Source organism: Nylanderia fulva, unplaced genomic scaffold (genome assembly GCF_048542155.1).
Source record: "Nylanderia fulva isolate GAGA-0341 unplaced genomic scaffold, ASM4854215v1 Scaffold51, whole genome shotgun sequence".
NCBI classification, from domain to species: domain Eukaryota; kingdom Metazoa; phylum Arthropoda; class Insecta; order Hymenoptera; family Formicidae; genus Nylanderia; species Nylanderia fulva.
Window position 1 is genome coordinate 469,933 of NW_028190599.1, and position 18,619 is coordinate 488,551.

The 18,619-nt window shown below is 35.2% G+C and overlaps 1 protein-coding gene across 1 annotated transcript in view; it reads left to right on the plus strand.

The window, feature by feature from the left end:
* The window catches only part of Meltrin (disintegrin and metalloproteinase domain-containing protein meltrin), an 82,434-nt gene that overhangs the window by 55,605 nt on the left and 8,210 nt on the right, over positions 1-18,619 (plus strand). The window contains 11 exon segments of the mRNA XM_029316453.2: positions 8,604-8,759; positions 13,969-14,158; positions 15,329-15,396; positions 15,817-15,981; positions 16,686-16,787; positions 16,789-16,856; positions 16,954-17,145; positions 17,236-17,455; positions 17,457-17,833; positions 17,911-18,112; positions 18,217-18,421. Coding sequence (XP_029172286.1) covers positions 8,604-8,759; positions 13,969-14,158; positions 15,329-15,396; positions 15,817-15,981; positions 16,686-16,787; positions 16,789-16,856; positions 16,954-17,145; positions 17,236-17,455; positions 17,457-17,833; positions 17,911-18,112; positions 18,217-18,421 — 1,945 coding nt within the window.

An 18,619-nucleotide genomic window follows, 5' to 3' on the forward strand; every position in this document is an offset into this window, starting at 1 on the left:
ACTGAATCATTATACGCGAAAGCTGTAGGACGAGTAAATGCTATTGTCTAATAATTTTCAATAAAGCTCTACTAGCTTCGCCGCGTTAAGATTTTAAACCACTTGGCGAGATATTCCTATAAAAAATAAGAAATACAGCGAGAAGAGTAGATCTCGTTTTATGTGCAGCTATACAATTTTACGTCGAGTTTCCGCGCCCAAAGTGTGTGCTTAGAAAGAAAAGATAAGTATTTCATGAATGCTGCGAGTCAACGAGATGGTGATTCAGATATTATTAGTGTATTTATATTATACAAATAATGGAGCAGTCGAATAATATCGGTTGCAATAAACTAATTGAACGATATTAAAGAACGAATATTTATTTTGATGTGTAGGGCGTTCCTATTCTCCGAAGCATAAAACCTTTCTGGAGAAAGCGTAGTTTTAAAATATAATAGTGTTATCTTGTACTTTTATCAGATCTCACGTAATTACTAGATTATACATCATTAGCTGCATGAAACGCGGTCGATTATTCTTCCGCGAAAATGAAGTTTGCTCCCTCTGCCATGATTATAAAATTAATTTTTAATTAACATATTCTTGTGGAGTAGCGCGCTCGGACGATCTTTCAAGTATTTTTTAATGTTCAAAAAGAAAGTAACAACTTTTCAATTTCTCGACTATTTTGCAAGACTTTTTTATAAACACGTAACGCGAAAGCTCTCTTATAATTTTCAACTTTTTATAATTTTAATATAATTTCAAAGTTGATATATAATTTATAAACTTTGTCAATATTCATGAGATTCTGTAACTTGCGATACGTATAGACAAATGTACAAAGCAATTTCAATTTCATATAAATTCCCTTCATTTTTTATTCTTCTTTATTCTTATTTTAACATTATGAAAGATTATTTTCTGATCTTAAAACTATTTAATTATTACTGTTAGTTGTCACATAAGCTTTTAACTAGAAAGCATATTAACAAATTAAAAAAAATGTTTTAGTTAATTAAAAATTCGAGCTAATATCGTTCGACTGAAGCGGAATTGCATCAACCGCATTGCATGATATAATCTGCACCATTAGATTGTGATAATCATAGGTGCAACGACAAGTTCTTTGTTCACATCTGCCGGTGGCGGTAAACTGCGGAAACGAGACTTCCTTCGTTTGCGAGCTCAGTGTTGGTCTAGGACGATTAAAGATTTCTTTCATTCCGTAAAGTAACTACGACGAACCTCTATAAGTGATATTGTATGTGCCAGCTGTTTGCAGAATCATAGTGCGATAGAGCACAACCAGAGAATGCGTAGAGTTTAGCGTGCGAAGCTATAAACTGTACTGAAATCATTTCAACGTATGTGAAGAGAATCGTCTGCATTTTCTCGTAAATTCGAGCTTAATAGTTGCTGACTCTCAAGCATTTAATTAAGTCACACAATGCTGCTGCATTGCAACAATATATAGCAGATCTAATATCGCATTTGCATAATAAAATATATATCAGAGATATCAAGAAGAAACAAAAAATGTTTAATTTATATTTATAAAAAAATAAAATAAATAATAATTACTAAATGAATAATAAAATAACGAAGAAAAGAAATTGTAGAAAAAAATTCAGTTAAATCCAATTATTTTAAGTACAAAATTTCCAAAAATCAAAAAGCAAAATAAATAATCTAATATTCTCTCTCATTATTTTCAGATCTATCTTTTCTGCATTTACTTGAAATTTTTATACAATTAAACATTAAACAATTAAAAATATTATAGGTATAATATTTGTTGAAGGTATATTTGGATACTTCAATAGAAATCATCAAGAATGAGATAAATTACGATATTGCAATTTTTTTTTACGGACAAACCGTGCCTTTTTACGAACAAATCGCGTTTGTTACAATACCAGAAATTCTAAAGAAAGAGAGAGAGAGAGAGAGAGAAGGAAAAGCTTGTACAAAGAAAACACAGATTCCCCGCAACCTTGGCGTGGTCGTGAGAATGAATACGGCCATGCACGCATTCGCTCGTATTATGCGTACGTGCAGCATGCGTTTGGAATGCACGATTTTCCGATCGTCAGGGGAGTCGTGTAAATTCCAGTCGTGCAAAGTTAAAAATAGCGTACACGACACGTGCTTCCAAATATAACGTACAGTATTAAAAACAATTAGAAAAATTACTCGATATAAATTAATTGAGTTTTATATATATCATATATCGTGTAATTATAGACAAAATTGGAAATTTTTTGTTTTGCAAAAAAATATAATGAAATATTGCTTCGATTCCAGAAGACAAAAATGTTTTTTTAGTAATAGTTAACGGATATTTGAAATTTTTTCGGTCTAGAAAGTCAATGAACCGCCCGTATTTTGTGCCGATGTCGCACGTGTCGGATTCGTATTAATTAATTCTGTTCGCTTTCAATCGATGCAGCCGCGTGTATCGAAATAGAAGCACGCTTATACTCGCTCTCTTTCCAGTTGTTGTTGACGTAGTTTCGAAACTTGCATGTATATCTACTCTTTTTACGTAATTGTCTGATGCCGACGCAAATATTTGTCAATACGATAAGATTATTACAACAGGATTTCAAGATGTGAGAAGCTTAATCATATAAATACATATAGATATCTTATTTATTTCTGTTGCTATCATTCATATTATCGCAAGAATAGAAATAAACGCAGACGAAATTATAAGAAAATCTTCTTTCGATTAACGAGTTTCAATTTATAAATTCGCTAGATCATAAATCTTTTAGAACAATGACGCTGAATAATTTGATTAATGGTTTTTAGCTTTTTATTTTTGCGACGAAAAATAAAAAAATTATAGCAATTTTAGCGAATGTCACCGTTATAATTGGCGCATTGCTGTAATCTTTATTTATTTATAATTAACAGTCTAGCTTTGCTCTCTCTCTTGTTATGGAAACGTGTAACATATAATAACGTTTGCATAAAGAAATAATATGCGACCGCATCAATGCGCGAAACATAACGCGGATAAATGAGCCTCGTTACGATGCAGTAAATTGAAATTAGAGTTTCTTTTTCGCGGTCAACCGTACCAAATAAATCGCGATCCGCAACCAAGCAATTACCGAAGGTAACGCGTTGAGCGTGACAATTTTGTATTCCGTGACACGAATAATGACGCGATCGTACGAATAACAGCACCATAATTAAAATCGCAAAAACTACGCGCCATTAACGCATTTAAATCGTACCGCAGATGCCACGATCCTCTGTTATCTATTAGACTCTTTGAAAGCGTGTGAATTGATGCGCGTGTTTTGTCTAAATGCGATAAAGCTCGTTTAAGGTCCATTCAATGGTCCTCAAACGATACGCGATATATGTGGAGTTCTCTTTTTCATGTCGGCTTTCAATCTTATTTCTATCGTCTGAATTAAAAAGCATTAATAAAATTGTATAATTTTATAATGTTTGTCAAAATTTTTTAATTTACTTCTTTTTATTTTTTATATTATGGTGTTGCAGAAAATTAACAGAAAATGCATATAAATATTTCTTTTATTCAAATAATTTTATTTAACGAAAATTTCGAATATCTCAAAATAATAATTTATATAAATGCGTTAATCATAATTTTCAAGATAGCAGAATAAAGCAAAATGAAGAAATAAATAGGCCATCTTAATTTTCAATAACTTTTTAAATATATCGACTGTGATTAGTAAAAAATGTTTTTGAGATATTATATATATATATATATATATATATATATATATTTATTTATTTATTTATTTATAGTACAATAAACTATATATATAACAACCGGAGAGAGAAGTTTTTCCGAAAACTGCATTTAAATATGAAAGCTATAGTAATCGTGCCGTCGAATGTTGAACACAAATTGCCCTGGAACGCGATTAATCAAAACGTCCTGGGTGAATCGTGCTGTGCATTTCTATTCGTGCGAACGTTCCTCGCAATTTGTCTTTCCCAGCGGCAGACGTTTCTGCGGCCCCAACAGAATTTCCCTAAAAAGATCGGCGTCACCGTCAAAAGCTTTTCTTTTCTTGGAATTTTCGAGGGGAAAAAGAGAGGAGGCGGGCAACACACGCACAATCGACGACGGTGTGGAAAGAACCGCGGAACCGGAAACTCCGGAAACGTGAGCGAGAATAGTTTACGGGTATTCACACACAATGGATGGAACGTAAGGACCATCTCGGCTGAGTTTTATGCTGGTAACTCGCGCGCGAGAGAATCTTTTCTGTTTCCATATCTTTCTGTTTTTACCGGATGTTCCGCTTTTTTTCTCCTCCGTTGTTACGTTCCTTTTTCCTTCCGTCGAGTCGGATTAACTCGTCTGCTTACGGGATTAAAAAGGGCAGGACAACGCGTGGCGAATTTTTCCCGTCGACATGCGAACGACACGGCGCAGCCGGACTCTCTCCATCGGAAAAGTTGAAACGATTAACCAGCTGTTTTAATCCAACAGGCCGGATAATGTAGTTTGTTGAATTTTACCAACTAAATTGTTTGGAATGCGCCAACACAGAGCGAAGAGCAAAAAGTGTCCGCGAACTTTCGCGAGCTTTCGCATTTACTTTGGCAATATCCTTGGGTCTGCTTTAGCCACTTTCAATCCAACGAAATTGTGTACAGAATGACTGCATTTATACGAAATTTTCAATTATTTTATATATTACATAAAATGTTGCGAATTTAGCAAGTTACGTTTTATCTATGAATTCTTTGATCTATTTGTAGTGTCTATTTGCGTCTAAAGTTTGAATAAAAGAAATATTTATGTGTGTATATTTTCTGTTAATTTTCTGCAACAAATTTAAACATATAAAAAGAAGTAAATTAAAAATATTAAAATAAATTTTAAAATTATACACATATAAATGTGGCTTGATATCGTGAAGAAAAAAAAGAAAAATGATATCAATTTTCGCGCAAATGTCGCAAAGAGGGAATGATTTATACAAGGAATAATTATATCCTTCCAAAAGATATTGACTGAATAAAGGAAGATTGCGATATCTCAATGTGAGATATCTATACCAAATAGCCGTGACCTGGCGGTATATATTTATGTACAATATTTGTTTCCCGATATCGACGGAAGACGGATGCAGGTCGTGCCAGCATAAGAGCTAGCAAACGATACGATATCAAAAAACGGTTTCTGCGGTGGCCACGAGCCAAGTATAGATTGCTAACTGTCACTGAACAATGATATACACCACACTGAAAGGATTTCAAAGGAACGTACTGTCGACCCATACACAGTATAGTCGGACAGCTTCCTAAAGAAATATCGTTACTGCGCCATTTGTCTTCCGACATAATGTAAGCTGCTTCGCAGATATTACATTGAAGATTCTCCTCAATTTGCTTAATGCGTTTCTTTTTGGAAAGTCAGTTTTTAACACGTATAAATATAGAGAAACTTCATAATGCAGAGACTGTTGAATTAAAAGTTATATTTTATTTAATGGATTCTGACTTATCACAATATATGTATTTGAATGTAATAATAATTAAATTAATTTTACTCTGAAAGTTTAATAAAAGATCGGCGTCATTTAACAAGCGCGTGTTTTATCAATTAAGCTATAATTTTAATTTATATTTCTATCATCACAATATTTTCACAGACAATTTTATAATATATATATATATATATATATATATATATATACTTTTTAAATGTAATTCTTTCATTATATGAAATAAAATTTTAATATGAAATTAAATTTTCGTTACGAATAAGATAATATTTAAAATAATATCAAATTTAATTAAATTTGAAAATCGCTTCAGTGATCATATATTCGCAATATGAAAACTCCGACATTGTTTTATCATATTTTTTTCATGCATTGCTAATACTTAGTAATCCTATTAAAAGGTGCCCTTTTACGTAAATAAGCGTCCAACTAAAATCGCACGTGTTAAACATCTATTTGTCATCCTGTTTTCAAAATACTAAGTTTTTGTAGAAAATGTTAATATTTTGTTTCTGATTATTTATAGTAACAAGAATTTCGCTTGTATATTATAGTAAAAAAATCATTATATATACATACACTTAATGATTCTGAATCAAGATACAATACATAACATACATTAAAGGTTTTTCCTTATCAAATTGAATGATGAAGTTTTTCAAAATGCTATTCTTTTTATTGCTTCAACTACGGACGCAAAATTATTGCAAGTGAAATGCTTCATCTTCTGCGACTTAGTTTATTAAAAATAAGATGTTGAGTTCATAAAGGTGTATTAGGCGATACTGCGCTATCGAAAGGCAAGAAGGTTAATCAATAATGCATGTTGGCGCAGTACCTTCGTTCGATTTATCTGTTCTAGCGTGGAAGCGCTAGTTCTCCAATTCTACAGCGCTACGTTACACGAGTAATTACTGCCACAATTTCAATTGAACGCGGCACTTAGAGTAATTAAGAGTCGAGCTTCCATCGAGCTGCTCCGTCTTTGCAAGCGCGAGACGAAAGATGCTTAGTTAGAAGCGTTTTTTGTATTCTCCTTGGCGTCAACATAAATTGTAAATAAGGACGTAAAATGGCTGTGCGGTGTTTAGGAATCACACGTGATCTCGTCTAAATTTTTAAAACGTCAGTTGCAACGACCACCTTAACTAATCCTGCCTGGCTTCTGACATTTTTCTGTACTTTTTTTAATAAATTTTTTGTACAATTTTTTATGTAGATTGTAGCGAAAGAGCGTTGAATTTTACTTCCAACAAGCGGTATTTTATTTACTGTTAGTGATGCACTTTATTTTTATTCTTAAAAAAAATTCAGATTAAAGTAAAACGGCACAAAAATATATTCTAATATTATATTTAGAATTCAATCCAATTTTTATTCGCTGATTATTTCACAAGCGCGATATTTTCGTCGAGAAAATCGATTTGAAAAACTTAAAGAGTCAGTTCTAAATTAATGAGGAAATCGGTCGTTGTGATTTAATCTGTCTCATTTGGGTACTCTGAATAAGAGTCTCGACAAAGATAGCAAATTTAATTTACTGCTAAAAATACGTCTAAAAATTGATCCAGATTGTCCTCTCAAGATTAACGATTCCATCACCGAGCAAACCGCTGTTAGCTGTCGATGTCATCTTCGGTGCAGCGTACCCGCAGGTATAACGCAGCATCCGCGTTCGGCGGTACGAAGCGCTCGCGGGAAAAGAGCTTATCCCGACTGGGACGTACCCCATGAATTAAACATCGCCCATGTCGCTGGCGCAAACGAGATTCGCAAATTCATTTCGCACTCGGCACGCGTATGCTCGACAGGGATGACGTTGTACGTACGCGCTTGATTCTCTCCGAGAGTTTATGAATTTCGAACCGAGCTTTCCGCTCTCACGGAATTGTAATCTAATAACTGTTAACTGTTTTACGTGATTTCAAACGATATGGCAGACGGTAAATTCCATTAATCGTACCGAAAACGATAAATGCGACGCATGGTCAGCTGTTTCATCAATAATAATTGCCATTGCTCTGGTAATCAAGGATTGAAATCATGTTTTGATAAATAGGCGTAGAAATCGCGCTTCAGAAATTCATGAAAATTCATCACTTCTGCGTGCTCGAGTTATTACTTTATCTTGTCATTCGTGATTAAATTGTTGTCATACGAAATTAAATATCTTCTTTATTATTTCCAAAATTGAAAAATGGAATTCACAAACATCAGCTGAATACTATTTTATTTTATTTTATGCTAGATACGCTACTTTTACAAACTTTCTACTTTTTTTTTTACATTTGAATTAATTATTCGTTAATAAAAGTTTTGCTATTTGCTTGCTTAATATCGCTCAACAATTAATAAGTTTCCACCGATGTCCGGTTTCTTGTTTATTGTTCATATAATATTCTCGGGTTGTTGGATACTCAGTCATTTGATTTCATGGTCGGAGAAAGCGAGCATCAGAGTATAAAATTAATTGCAGTCGATACAACAATCTCGGGAATTCAATTTTCAAGAGAGAAATTTTCTTTTCTCAGCTCTAAGCATAGTTTTATCGCTATTAACGCAACAGGTGCGCAATCAGGCTCTTTGGTGTGACAAGAAAGAATCAGCTCGCAACGAATCATTTTTTGCATACAAAAAGTTTATAATAGAGTATAATATACATGAAAACAAATTTTAGAAAACATGATGAAAATAAACATTACAGACTACTAATTGAAATTGAATATAAATGTATCAAAATATAAATATATGTGTAAAGCATGACGAAATATAAATCCAATTTTTCGTTTCTATTTGAATTAAATTAAATTATGATATTTTTATTTATATAATATTTTTATGTGTAATATAATATTTTATAATATTTTTAAAATATTTGATGAGAATAGTTTTTTCAATACATGTTATATTTTTATGTGATAAATGATAAAAATTATTTCTCGTTTACAATCCTTTCTTCTAAATTCCCAATCAGTTGAAACTTGATATCATTGATTAATATAGATCCTTCGAAGCACAGTTTTGCATTTTTTGTAGCGTTGGCGTAAGAAAGGAAGAAAAATTGATCAACGGACAGAAACTTTAGATTGCGATATTTTTTGTATTTTTCAGGACATCGAGCACGCGGACGTGCTGACGGTGGGTTTCAACGTGGACGGTGTCGAGCGTGTTCTCGACCTTCGACTGAACACCGATTTAATTCCGGTCGGCTATCAGCAACGCCACCAGCATCGTGGCACGTACAAAGTGCACACCCCGTCGAAAGTTGTAAGTACACTTGGATACTCCCACAGTATTCACGCCGTGGCGTGTTAACTGCCTTTCCGCAAACAACGTCGGTTAATCGATATCGAGCAAGCGTAATTTTATCGGGATATCGAGAGGGCTCGGTCCAAGATACATTCCACTTGAAGCCAGGGTTGGTCGCACGCGGCCATTCACTCGCTCGATTCGATGACATATGTCGAATGGCCGCATAAAAAAGAGCATTATCGTCATTTTATGACTTGATATGCGATGTAAAATTTACGATCGTATGCACGATCGTTCATTCCGTTAGAAGAGGGATAATTGGGACATGTTATTTTTCACACATTCCTCTTATCTCTGACGTTTCGCATAATTTTTAAAATATTATTATCGCCTATCATTTTTGCTAAATATTATTTTATTCTTGTTTCATCGCATATCTCTCTAATTACTTTCAAAATCTTTATATATTATATAAAGCGCAACGAGATGTTGTGTTTATTAAACGTTGTTTTGCTGAGCTAAGCACAAATCAGCTGTTTAAGATCAACATCGCTATCTTACTAGAAAAAGACTTGCAATTTATTTATAATTATGCTAATGTATATTAATGTAAATTTTTTCTCATTTCCTATTCACATCTAGTTTTTATTATACTTTAATCTTTAGATAGAAAGGTTAATAATCCCGGTTTTACGATGGTTCTAGAAATCGACTATAGAAGCATCGATTTTATGATGCAACCATATAAAGAAGGCTACCCTATACAATTTAATTTTAATTTGCCAGAACTTTTGTCGAACGTTGCATTGACGTCACCACGTTGTATTAACTTGCTACCGACAAAAGATATTTCACGTTGCTATATATATATATTTGCAACATAATCGGCCAACGCTAAAAAACTTTAGACGATGTTTTATTTAATCGGATCGGCCAAAAAGTATGTCAGGTAGAATAGAGAAATAGCTAGTTATTATAATTAAAAGTAATTTCCGTTTCAAACGGAAGAGAAATTTTCATTCCCATTTCGGAGAATTCAAATCCACCTATAACTGGGAAAGTTTATTCGATTCCACGCTCGGCTCAAACTTCCGGTCCCACGAAAATTAAAAATCTCTCCGCGGATGTCCGCCGTTCTGTCTGGCCGTATCTGTCTGCCGTCATCGCGGATGGACTTGGCAGATAGGTATATATAAGGTACATGCATACCGTGCATAGGTGTAACGACTCGACCGAAATCGATCGGAGTGACTCACTCTCTGTCTGTCTGCATGTTTAATACAATGTCTCGTTGCAAACACACAGCAAATGTGTATAAGGGACGACGATGTATTGGGCTCGGCGGATGACGGGCATATAACGCCGTCGCGTTATAAAACTGTGCGCGAGCGCTAGTGTTTCCGCTTTATAATTCAAGCGCCGGTGGGAGAAAGGCAGGAAGGATGGAAAAAAAGGAAAAAGTGTCACAGAATACGTTGAATTGCGACATATCCGCAAAGCGAGTCGCGCAAAACGCGAGAATCGCTCTGGGAAAACTCGACAATTTTTTACGTTACTCGGCCGATTCCGCTGTCTATCGTAATAACGTTTCTTTTCGCAGCTATTTTGGCTAACACGTGCCTTACAGACGATAAATCAAATAAAGCGGCAAAGAAAACAAAAAAAATGGAAAATCGATTTTTTAATATATTCGGCATTATATTATTCGACATATACACAGAGAGAATTTTCTTTTAGAATTTACCTGAAAATCGTGGCAATCGTGAGACAATGACACTAGAAGAATTTTATAAGAGAGAGTGAGTTATTTGATTAATATTAATTCCCCAGAATAGAAATATTAATATTTACCATAATATATACATATATTAATACTTTTTATTGTAGTAAATATTAATCAGAGAAATTCTTATAAAATTCTTCCATATTGTCTCACGATTACCATGATTTTCGGAGTAAATTCTATAAAAATAGAGAAGAGAACTTCGTGTAGTAAATAAAAAAACCGATTATGCTTAATTTCACGCACTGATTGAGATTGTCCTGTATTTTATGGAAATTTATGACAAGAATTTCTAAATGTTATTCGACTAATTAAAAAGTTTTGACCGAAGTCGCGTGACGATTATATCACTTTAGCGAAAGTAGCAGTAGTAACTTTTAATATACAAATAATTAAATTAAATGTAAACATGAAAACAGTGATAAACATTGATTTGTTTTGCAATTTGAAGCTATAGTAGTATTTTTCTGCAATTTTGATATGATAATTATATTATATTTCTGTACCTCTTAATTATGATTGACAAGTAAAATACTCTGGATTTATTGAAGCATTTCTCAGCAAATTTAAAGCTAAAAATTTATTTATCTTATGATTAATATAAAAGAAAATGATAGAATTAATTTAAGCAGCAATGATAAAATCAATAGTATTTTTTATTTTCATTTTTAAGTAAAATTAAAATAAGGGAAAAAAATAAGTGAAAAATACTATTTACTTGGTTATTAACCACAAAGACTAGCTTCTTTCTCATCAATTGCGATATCTTGCTGTGTTTATATAGGCGAACAATGATTGAATAAGAAAATGTCATCGGGAATGTGGGACAAAAGTCATGCGTGAAACTCATCGCCGTCAAATGTCGGAGTTTGTTACGCTAGCACCGTATTTACTATTATATTTTGCACAATTGTATTTAATTAATTGGCGGTTCCGGCTTCCATATCGTCCCGTTCTTCGTGGTAATAAATATACATTTTATCCGCGCGGATAAATTAATTTCAAGCTCGTTAATGGAGAAAATAGAAGCAAATATATGCGAGATAGAACCGCGCGATAGATGGGACAATTCCCACCAAAGGGAAAACGATTGGAGTCCCTTATTATTACGAGGATATATAGAAGCCCTTTTTTTACGCTCTCAACGTGCGGTTCTGAAATTTACCATCCCGGTAATAAGGACGCGGCTGTTACAAAATGTATTTTTCTTTCGCTCAGCGCTCTCTCTCTCTCTCGTGATATAAATCTACATAATCTCCAATGCGGCGCGCACGCGATATTACATTTAATAGAAGCGAGGATAAGCTTACCGTGGGCGAATACAAAATTTCATATTCCGTCGACACGCCTCGTAACGCGCTTTCCATGGAGCACGTTACGCTCTCGCGAAATTTTTCTCTTATCCGACAATGAATCAAGCTGTATGCTTTATCCATCCGTTATATATCAAACGAGGTCCCCGGTTATTATCCTTGGACGCATATAGGTGAGGGATGATTATGGATATTTTGTGTCTAACGTGAATTAAACGCGCACGAACTTACTCTATAAATCAATCACGTGTGCGCAAAAAATTAAAAGCCGTGTATATTACGAACAAAGTGTATCGATCGTTTAAAATTCTTTAAAAACTATGTAAAACATATTTATAAAAGATATTTGATATTTTTTTTCACTGAAGCTTTGTAATTTACGCAATATATTTTTATATAATGCTTAGATACGCAACAACATATAGATATCTCACGGAAAAAATTAACTACTATAATACTGCCTAAATTTTAGCTATAATAACTAATATTTTTTAGCTATAGTTAAATAGAGAATTCTATAGCTAAAAATATTAACTATCATAGCTAAAATTTAACTAATTTTTTTTCTGTGTTGCATGCAAATAAATTCCTACTTTCTTTATCTCTTTTTTTAAATTCTTATAAATTCTTAAATCAATTGTTGCAATTTTTTCGATATTTGCATTATTTAAAATTCTACTAAAATTCTAAAATTCTAGAATACGCATTTTTCTTTTTTTCTGATGATAAGAATAAAATTGCTGTTGAGAAATCGATTATAATCGAAAATATTGAAATTTGAACTTTGCTCTGAACAGTCTTCACAGTATTTTTCACTGAAACGAGTAAAAATAAATGACATGTGCGAGTTGCTGGAAAAAATAAATAAACATCATGCTTGCATTACATAATCATTCGATGACGATTGAGGCGCGATAACATAGATCCTTGAATGCAAATAAATTCCTAGTTTCTCTCTCTCGTGCATTTAAATCCTTGTATTGTTTAATGAATTCTTGCATCATTTAATATTGAAAATTCTAGAATACGAATCTGCTTTTTTCAGATAAGACTAAATTTATTGCTATTGACAAATTGATTATAAATATTATAAATCTATTATCGAGATTGGAACTTTGCCCTGCGAAAAACGTCTTTACCGCATTTTTTTCGCGAGACGAGCAAAAACGAATGAAATATGCGAGCTGCTGGTAATAAATAAGCATCACGCTCGCATGAAATAATCATACGATGATGATTGAACGATATCGACACGTTCCCTTGCTAATTCAATTCCCGTCCATCCGACGTGTACACCTCCCTTATATGTTGGCAATCGAATAATGGACCGCGGATCGATGGCCCTAGTAACGGAGAAAGCGTTTCAGGGACGATCCCGATACCCACCCTTTGCGAGATCGAGCTTCTTTGTGCTACGGAGCAATTTCTTTCGGGAAAGTAACGTGCTTGCTCTTCAGTAAACGGCTCTCCTCCCTCATTCCTCGCGGCGGAAAAAGGAACGTGAAAAATCGTCGGAGTTCGCCAACGGCGTGTGCACGTTCCAGAAATCTGGGACAACTATATTTGTACTGCGAGCCGATGTACGATTTCGATGTGCATCCGAGAAACCGAGATAAGACCGCGAACTCATAGCTTCTGGAGTGCACGATTTCTTGATGCATCATCGCATTATTGTGACTCACTTATCATGAATCGCACGTTCAATGACAGAAGTAGATATCAGATGAAATAAAATACATACACAAATATATATATATATATATATATATATATATATAAATGTATGTGTGTGTGTGTGTGTGTGCGCGCGAAGCTAAAACATAAATTTAATTAAAAGTTTACCTTCATGAAAAACTATGAATTTCTTTTTCACTCGCTAGGATGAAATTACGCGAAAACTTTTTCCAGTTTTACGTCCCGAGTTGTAGCAAGTTGTATTATAGCCAGGAAAATTATACATATATATAAACTAAAAGCTGTAAATTGTAAATAGGATGAAACCAAGAGAGAACATCCATTCACAAATTGTCGATAAAATTAAGAGAAAATTGGAGACAAAAAGGATCTCTTAAAATAAGTGTGTATTTTAATAAATAATATTCACGAGTCGCGTATGTGAATCTTGCAGGAACTCTGTCATTACCAAGGTAGTGTTCGAGATATTTCCGATTCGTGGGTTGCGTTATCCACTTGTAGAGGATTGCGCGGTGTCATCTTCGATGGTGAGAATCTTCACTACATCCATCCGGAAGACGAGAACTTGGATTCCTCGCATTACCTTTACAAGCACAGCGATCTCATTGCCAATAATACGTGCGGTAAGCATTCTGACGATCAACCATTTAATATTGCTATATTATTACATATAGATGTTTCTTCAAAGAATTAAACACCTAATATCAAGATTAAGAAGATAAAGATTAAAAAAAGAACGATTGATATTATTTTAGTTATTGTCAATACTTTTTTTTTCTTAGGAGAATGACTACTTCAAAAAGCTAAATTAAATATTTATAAATACACAACAAATTTTTTGTTAAAAATATGGTCTGTAAAGATCGCTCTATAAAAATCTTCTTGCAACTTCACCGCAAGAGTTGAATATTTGCGAGCATTCTCATATCTCCAAATCTTGTCTGAAATTAAAAAACTAAAAACTTTTTATTACTTATGAAATTACATGATGAACCTTTAACATATTAATAAAAAAAATTAATTTAAACATTTTTTTGCATAAATAAGTAAAAAAAAATTAACTGAAAATCGTACTATTTCGTTCCACTACTTATTGTCAATTTTATACTCACAATCAATTCCTCAAAGGCGACCTTCACAGTCCACATTTTTGACTAAAAAATGTATATTTGTAAATATTTAATAATAGATGTCTAAAAATTCAGAACGATTCGTAAATTTTTCCAAAAAAATTCTCAAAAACCAATCCTATTTTTTGGTTCTCTAAAGCAGGCGCTCCCTTTAATGATTAACATTATGCAAGTATCCGCTTCTGACCTCGAAAAGACGAGATGATTATTACTTCGAGGAGATACGTGACACGTGTCGCGTCTTACGAAGTTAACGACATTCATAATTAAGATCTCGGAGTTTCATGACTAATAAGTTGACTCACAACTTGACATTTATAAATCGTTTGTCGAGATCGTATCCGTTGTTCTCGCGAGAAACTTCGGTGATGCGATTTTCGCGGACTTCTTTAAGGGTATTCGCGAGCTTTGACTATGAGTGAAACACAGCCTTTAGCAGCTAAAGCCTCTCGGGTCCTCGTCCTCTCTCAGTGACGATGCCCTCGCTCCTTCTGTGAGCTCGCGGGCTCAAAGACCCGCCTCGGAAAGACTGGTCTCTCCTTAACGGACTTAACGAATGTGAGAGCAAGGTCTCGGAGGCTCTTTGTCCTGCCACGAGTCTACCGGGAATCTCGCTGCCGACTATCGTGTCCCTGTGTGTCTGATGTTTTTCCTCGGTTGCAGGTTACGAAGGCACGCCGCCGCACCACGTTCTCTCTCGAGATCATCGCGAGATTAAAAGGCCCTCCAGGGTACGTATGTGCACAGAGAAGGACGGGAAAAAACAAAAATTTCGCGCAAACCGCTTTTCCTCTTCCTTTTCCCCCTGAAGTAAATTATATACGACTTCAAAGAACGTAGTCGCAGGAGGCTTCGTATTCTTAGCGACTTGCTTGCACGTACATGCTCTTCTGCTTCCGATCTTTTGTCCTTCTTGTTGGAAGACTCGTAAATAATTGTAAACATGTCTTGAAATTGCTTTCTTTTATTGCACTTGGCGAAAATTTATTTAAAATTGAATTTTTAATAATCTAAAGTGAATAATTTAGCATTTCGATGAGATAAAAGAAAAATCAGAGTTCGCCATCTTGCATTTGAATTATTAACTCTAATGAATAAAACTAAAATTAATGAATTTTATAATCAATATCACGTCGCTCTTTTTTTTATAGCACAAAAGAGCGGCCGAAATTATTCGGGGACCCTACAATGCAAATAGGCAGTCGCGTTACGTAGAGTTAGTACTTGTAATCGACAAGAAGGAATATATGGCGCTCGACGAAAATCTGGATAAAGTACATCAGCACTGTAAGGACATCGCCAACATTATCAATGCTGTAAGTAACGTCATCGTTGTCACTTAACTAGACGTATAATTCATTTCGACCTCAAGTCGAATGAGAACGAACTAAAGCGGCGCTAGTTCAACAACTCTATTATCCAATTAGACGCTTTGAACATTTGCGGTTTCCTTTTCCTAAAATTCGCTGGACTGTAACCATCAGGTTTAGCAATTCCATTCCACGAATTTTACTTAATCTAAGTTAATTGGCTGTTATATACATAATTAAGTTCTCGTGGATACTCAAGCCGTGGATACCTTTTTTCTATAGAAAGTAGAAACCTCAAGAACTGAAATTCTATTAATTATATGCGAGCAACTACTCTCTTCTTTGTTTAAATTCATTATTTTTCAAAAATTGATTTATATGCAATTTTTGAGATTAAATTTCTCGGTAATTAAAGTAGTTAAAAATAAAATTTGCTTGAAATATTAAATAAAATTCTGCTAATCGGTCTTAAGTTTAAATATTTTTTATTCCATTTTCTTTTTTTAAATTTATCATCAACGACAATGATGGATCTCCGTTTGACCTTTAATATATTTACAACGGAGAGAAAGCACGACACTCTGTATATTCAGCGTACACTCTCCAATGCAGCTGGACAGAGAGATTAATTAGCGCGTACTCAACCGTATCACGATACCGCGAAATCTCCATGCAAAATACAAGACGAGGGTATTTCGGTGTGTTTGTAGCTGTATATGCCGTTAAACGTATTCATCGCTCTGGTTGGCGTGCAAGTGTGGTCCGAGTCGGACGAGATAAATCTATCACCGAACGGCGACGCCACTCTGTCCTAATTTCCTGCGCTATCGTAGGGAGAAGTTGGTCCAGGATATACCCAACGATAACGCTCAGCTGTTGACGTAAGTACTGTTTGTAATATCATAGATGTCTTATGTAGATTCTAACTGCGTGTTAAAAAAATAACGAATCTGATATTCTTGTTTCTCGATATACCAGGCGAATCACCTTCGAAAACGGAGTGGTCGGCAAGGCTCTTAAAGGACCGATATGCACGTACGAATTCTCTGGCGGTGTTTCCATGGATCATTCGAACGTCGTCGGTCTAGTCGCAGCCACCGTTGCTCACGAGATGGGTCATAATTTTGGCATGGAACACGACGGACCGGATTGCGGCTGTCCCGAAGAGAAGTGCGTCGTGGCTTTATTTTTCTTTAATAAAATTGCTATTCGCTGATTTGCTCCAAGTCCAGCTTCAATAAATTATTGTGTCACTTCCAGGTGCATAATGGCATCGTCCAGCGGCTCGTCCGGACCTACACATTGGTCTACTTGCTCGTTGGAACACCTGGCTATAGCCTTCGAACACGGTATGGATTACTGTTTGAGGAACAAGCCGCAAAAGCTCTTTGACAGTCCCATATGTGGCAACGGATTTGTTGAATCGGGCGAACAGTGCGACTGCGGTTTGAAGGAGAATTGCGACAATCCCTGCTGCAACTGTGACCACCTGTATGTTGCATAGTAATGCAAGCTGCGCCACCGGTGAGTGCTGCGACCTGAAGACCTGCAGGCCGAAGAGCGCGGGCACGGAATGCCGAAGCGCTGAACACGAATGCGACCTGCCGGAATATTGCACGGGTCAGAGTGAGTATTGTCCGGCGGACGTCTTTAAGATGGACGGCGAAGGTTGCAGCGTGGGCCAAGCTTTCTGCTATCAGGGCTCGTGCAGGACACATGATGATCAATGCAAACTCCTGTGGGGCCCCACCGGTTGGTCCTCCGACGCACAGTGTTACGACATGAACAATCGAGGCACGAAGAACGGTAACTGCGGTTACAATCGCATCGACGCGAGCTTCGTTAAATGCAACAATGGGTAAGTTGGGACTATATCGCATACGAGAATGATAGAAGTGAGAGAAGTTGGAGTTTGATGTATCGAATCTGTTGTAGAAATGTCCTCTGCGGCATGCTACATTGTAAACATTTGAATGAACGACTTGAATTTGGCATGGAGTCGGTCGCAACCTTGAGTCACTCCTTCATCAATAACGGCGGGAAAATAATAGCGTGTCGTTCGGCCATAGTTGATCTCGGATTGAACGAGGTCGATCCTGGACTCGCACCGGATGGTGCCAAGTGTGCACCCGGAAAGGTGAAGTATTTCCAACGGCGAAAGTATATTTTTTTTTATTGTGAAGTAGACTAGAAATATAATTGGATATAATTTGAATAATTATAATTTGCTTATATATATAGATGTGCGTAAATCAAAAATGTATGTCAGTGTCGGATTTGAGAGCATCCGTATCCGGCGGTAAAGGTTGCCCGAATAATTGCAACGGTAACGGAGTATGTAACAGTCTTGGTCATTGCCATTGTAACCGCGGCTTTCGACCACCTGACTGTCTCAATCCCGGAATCGGAGGCTCCGAAGATAGCGGTCCAGCCGAAGATCCAAACGGTAAATATTTTACGTATTTATATTCATCGATCATCCATGTATTAGTCGATAGAAGTAAAAAAATCACGTTTTTGTTTAGCATTCTAAATAATCTTAATGGAAAATCACACTCGATCTGAGAAAACACATTTTAATTTGAGATATACATACATTATGTTTTTATAGATCTAGATTTTCGACTGTATGATATGATTTTAT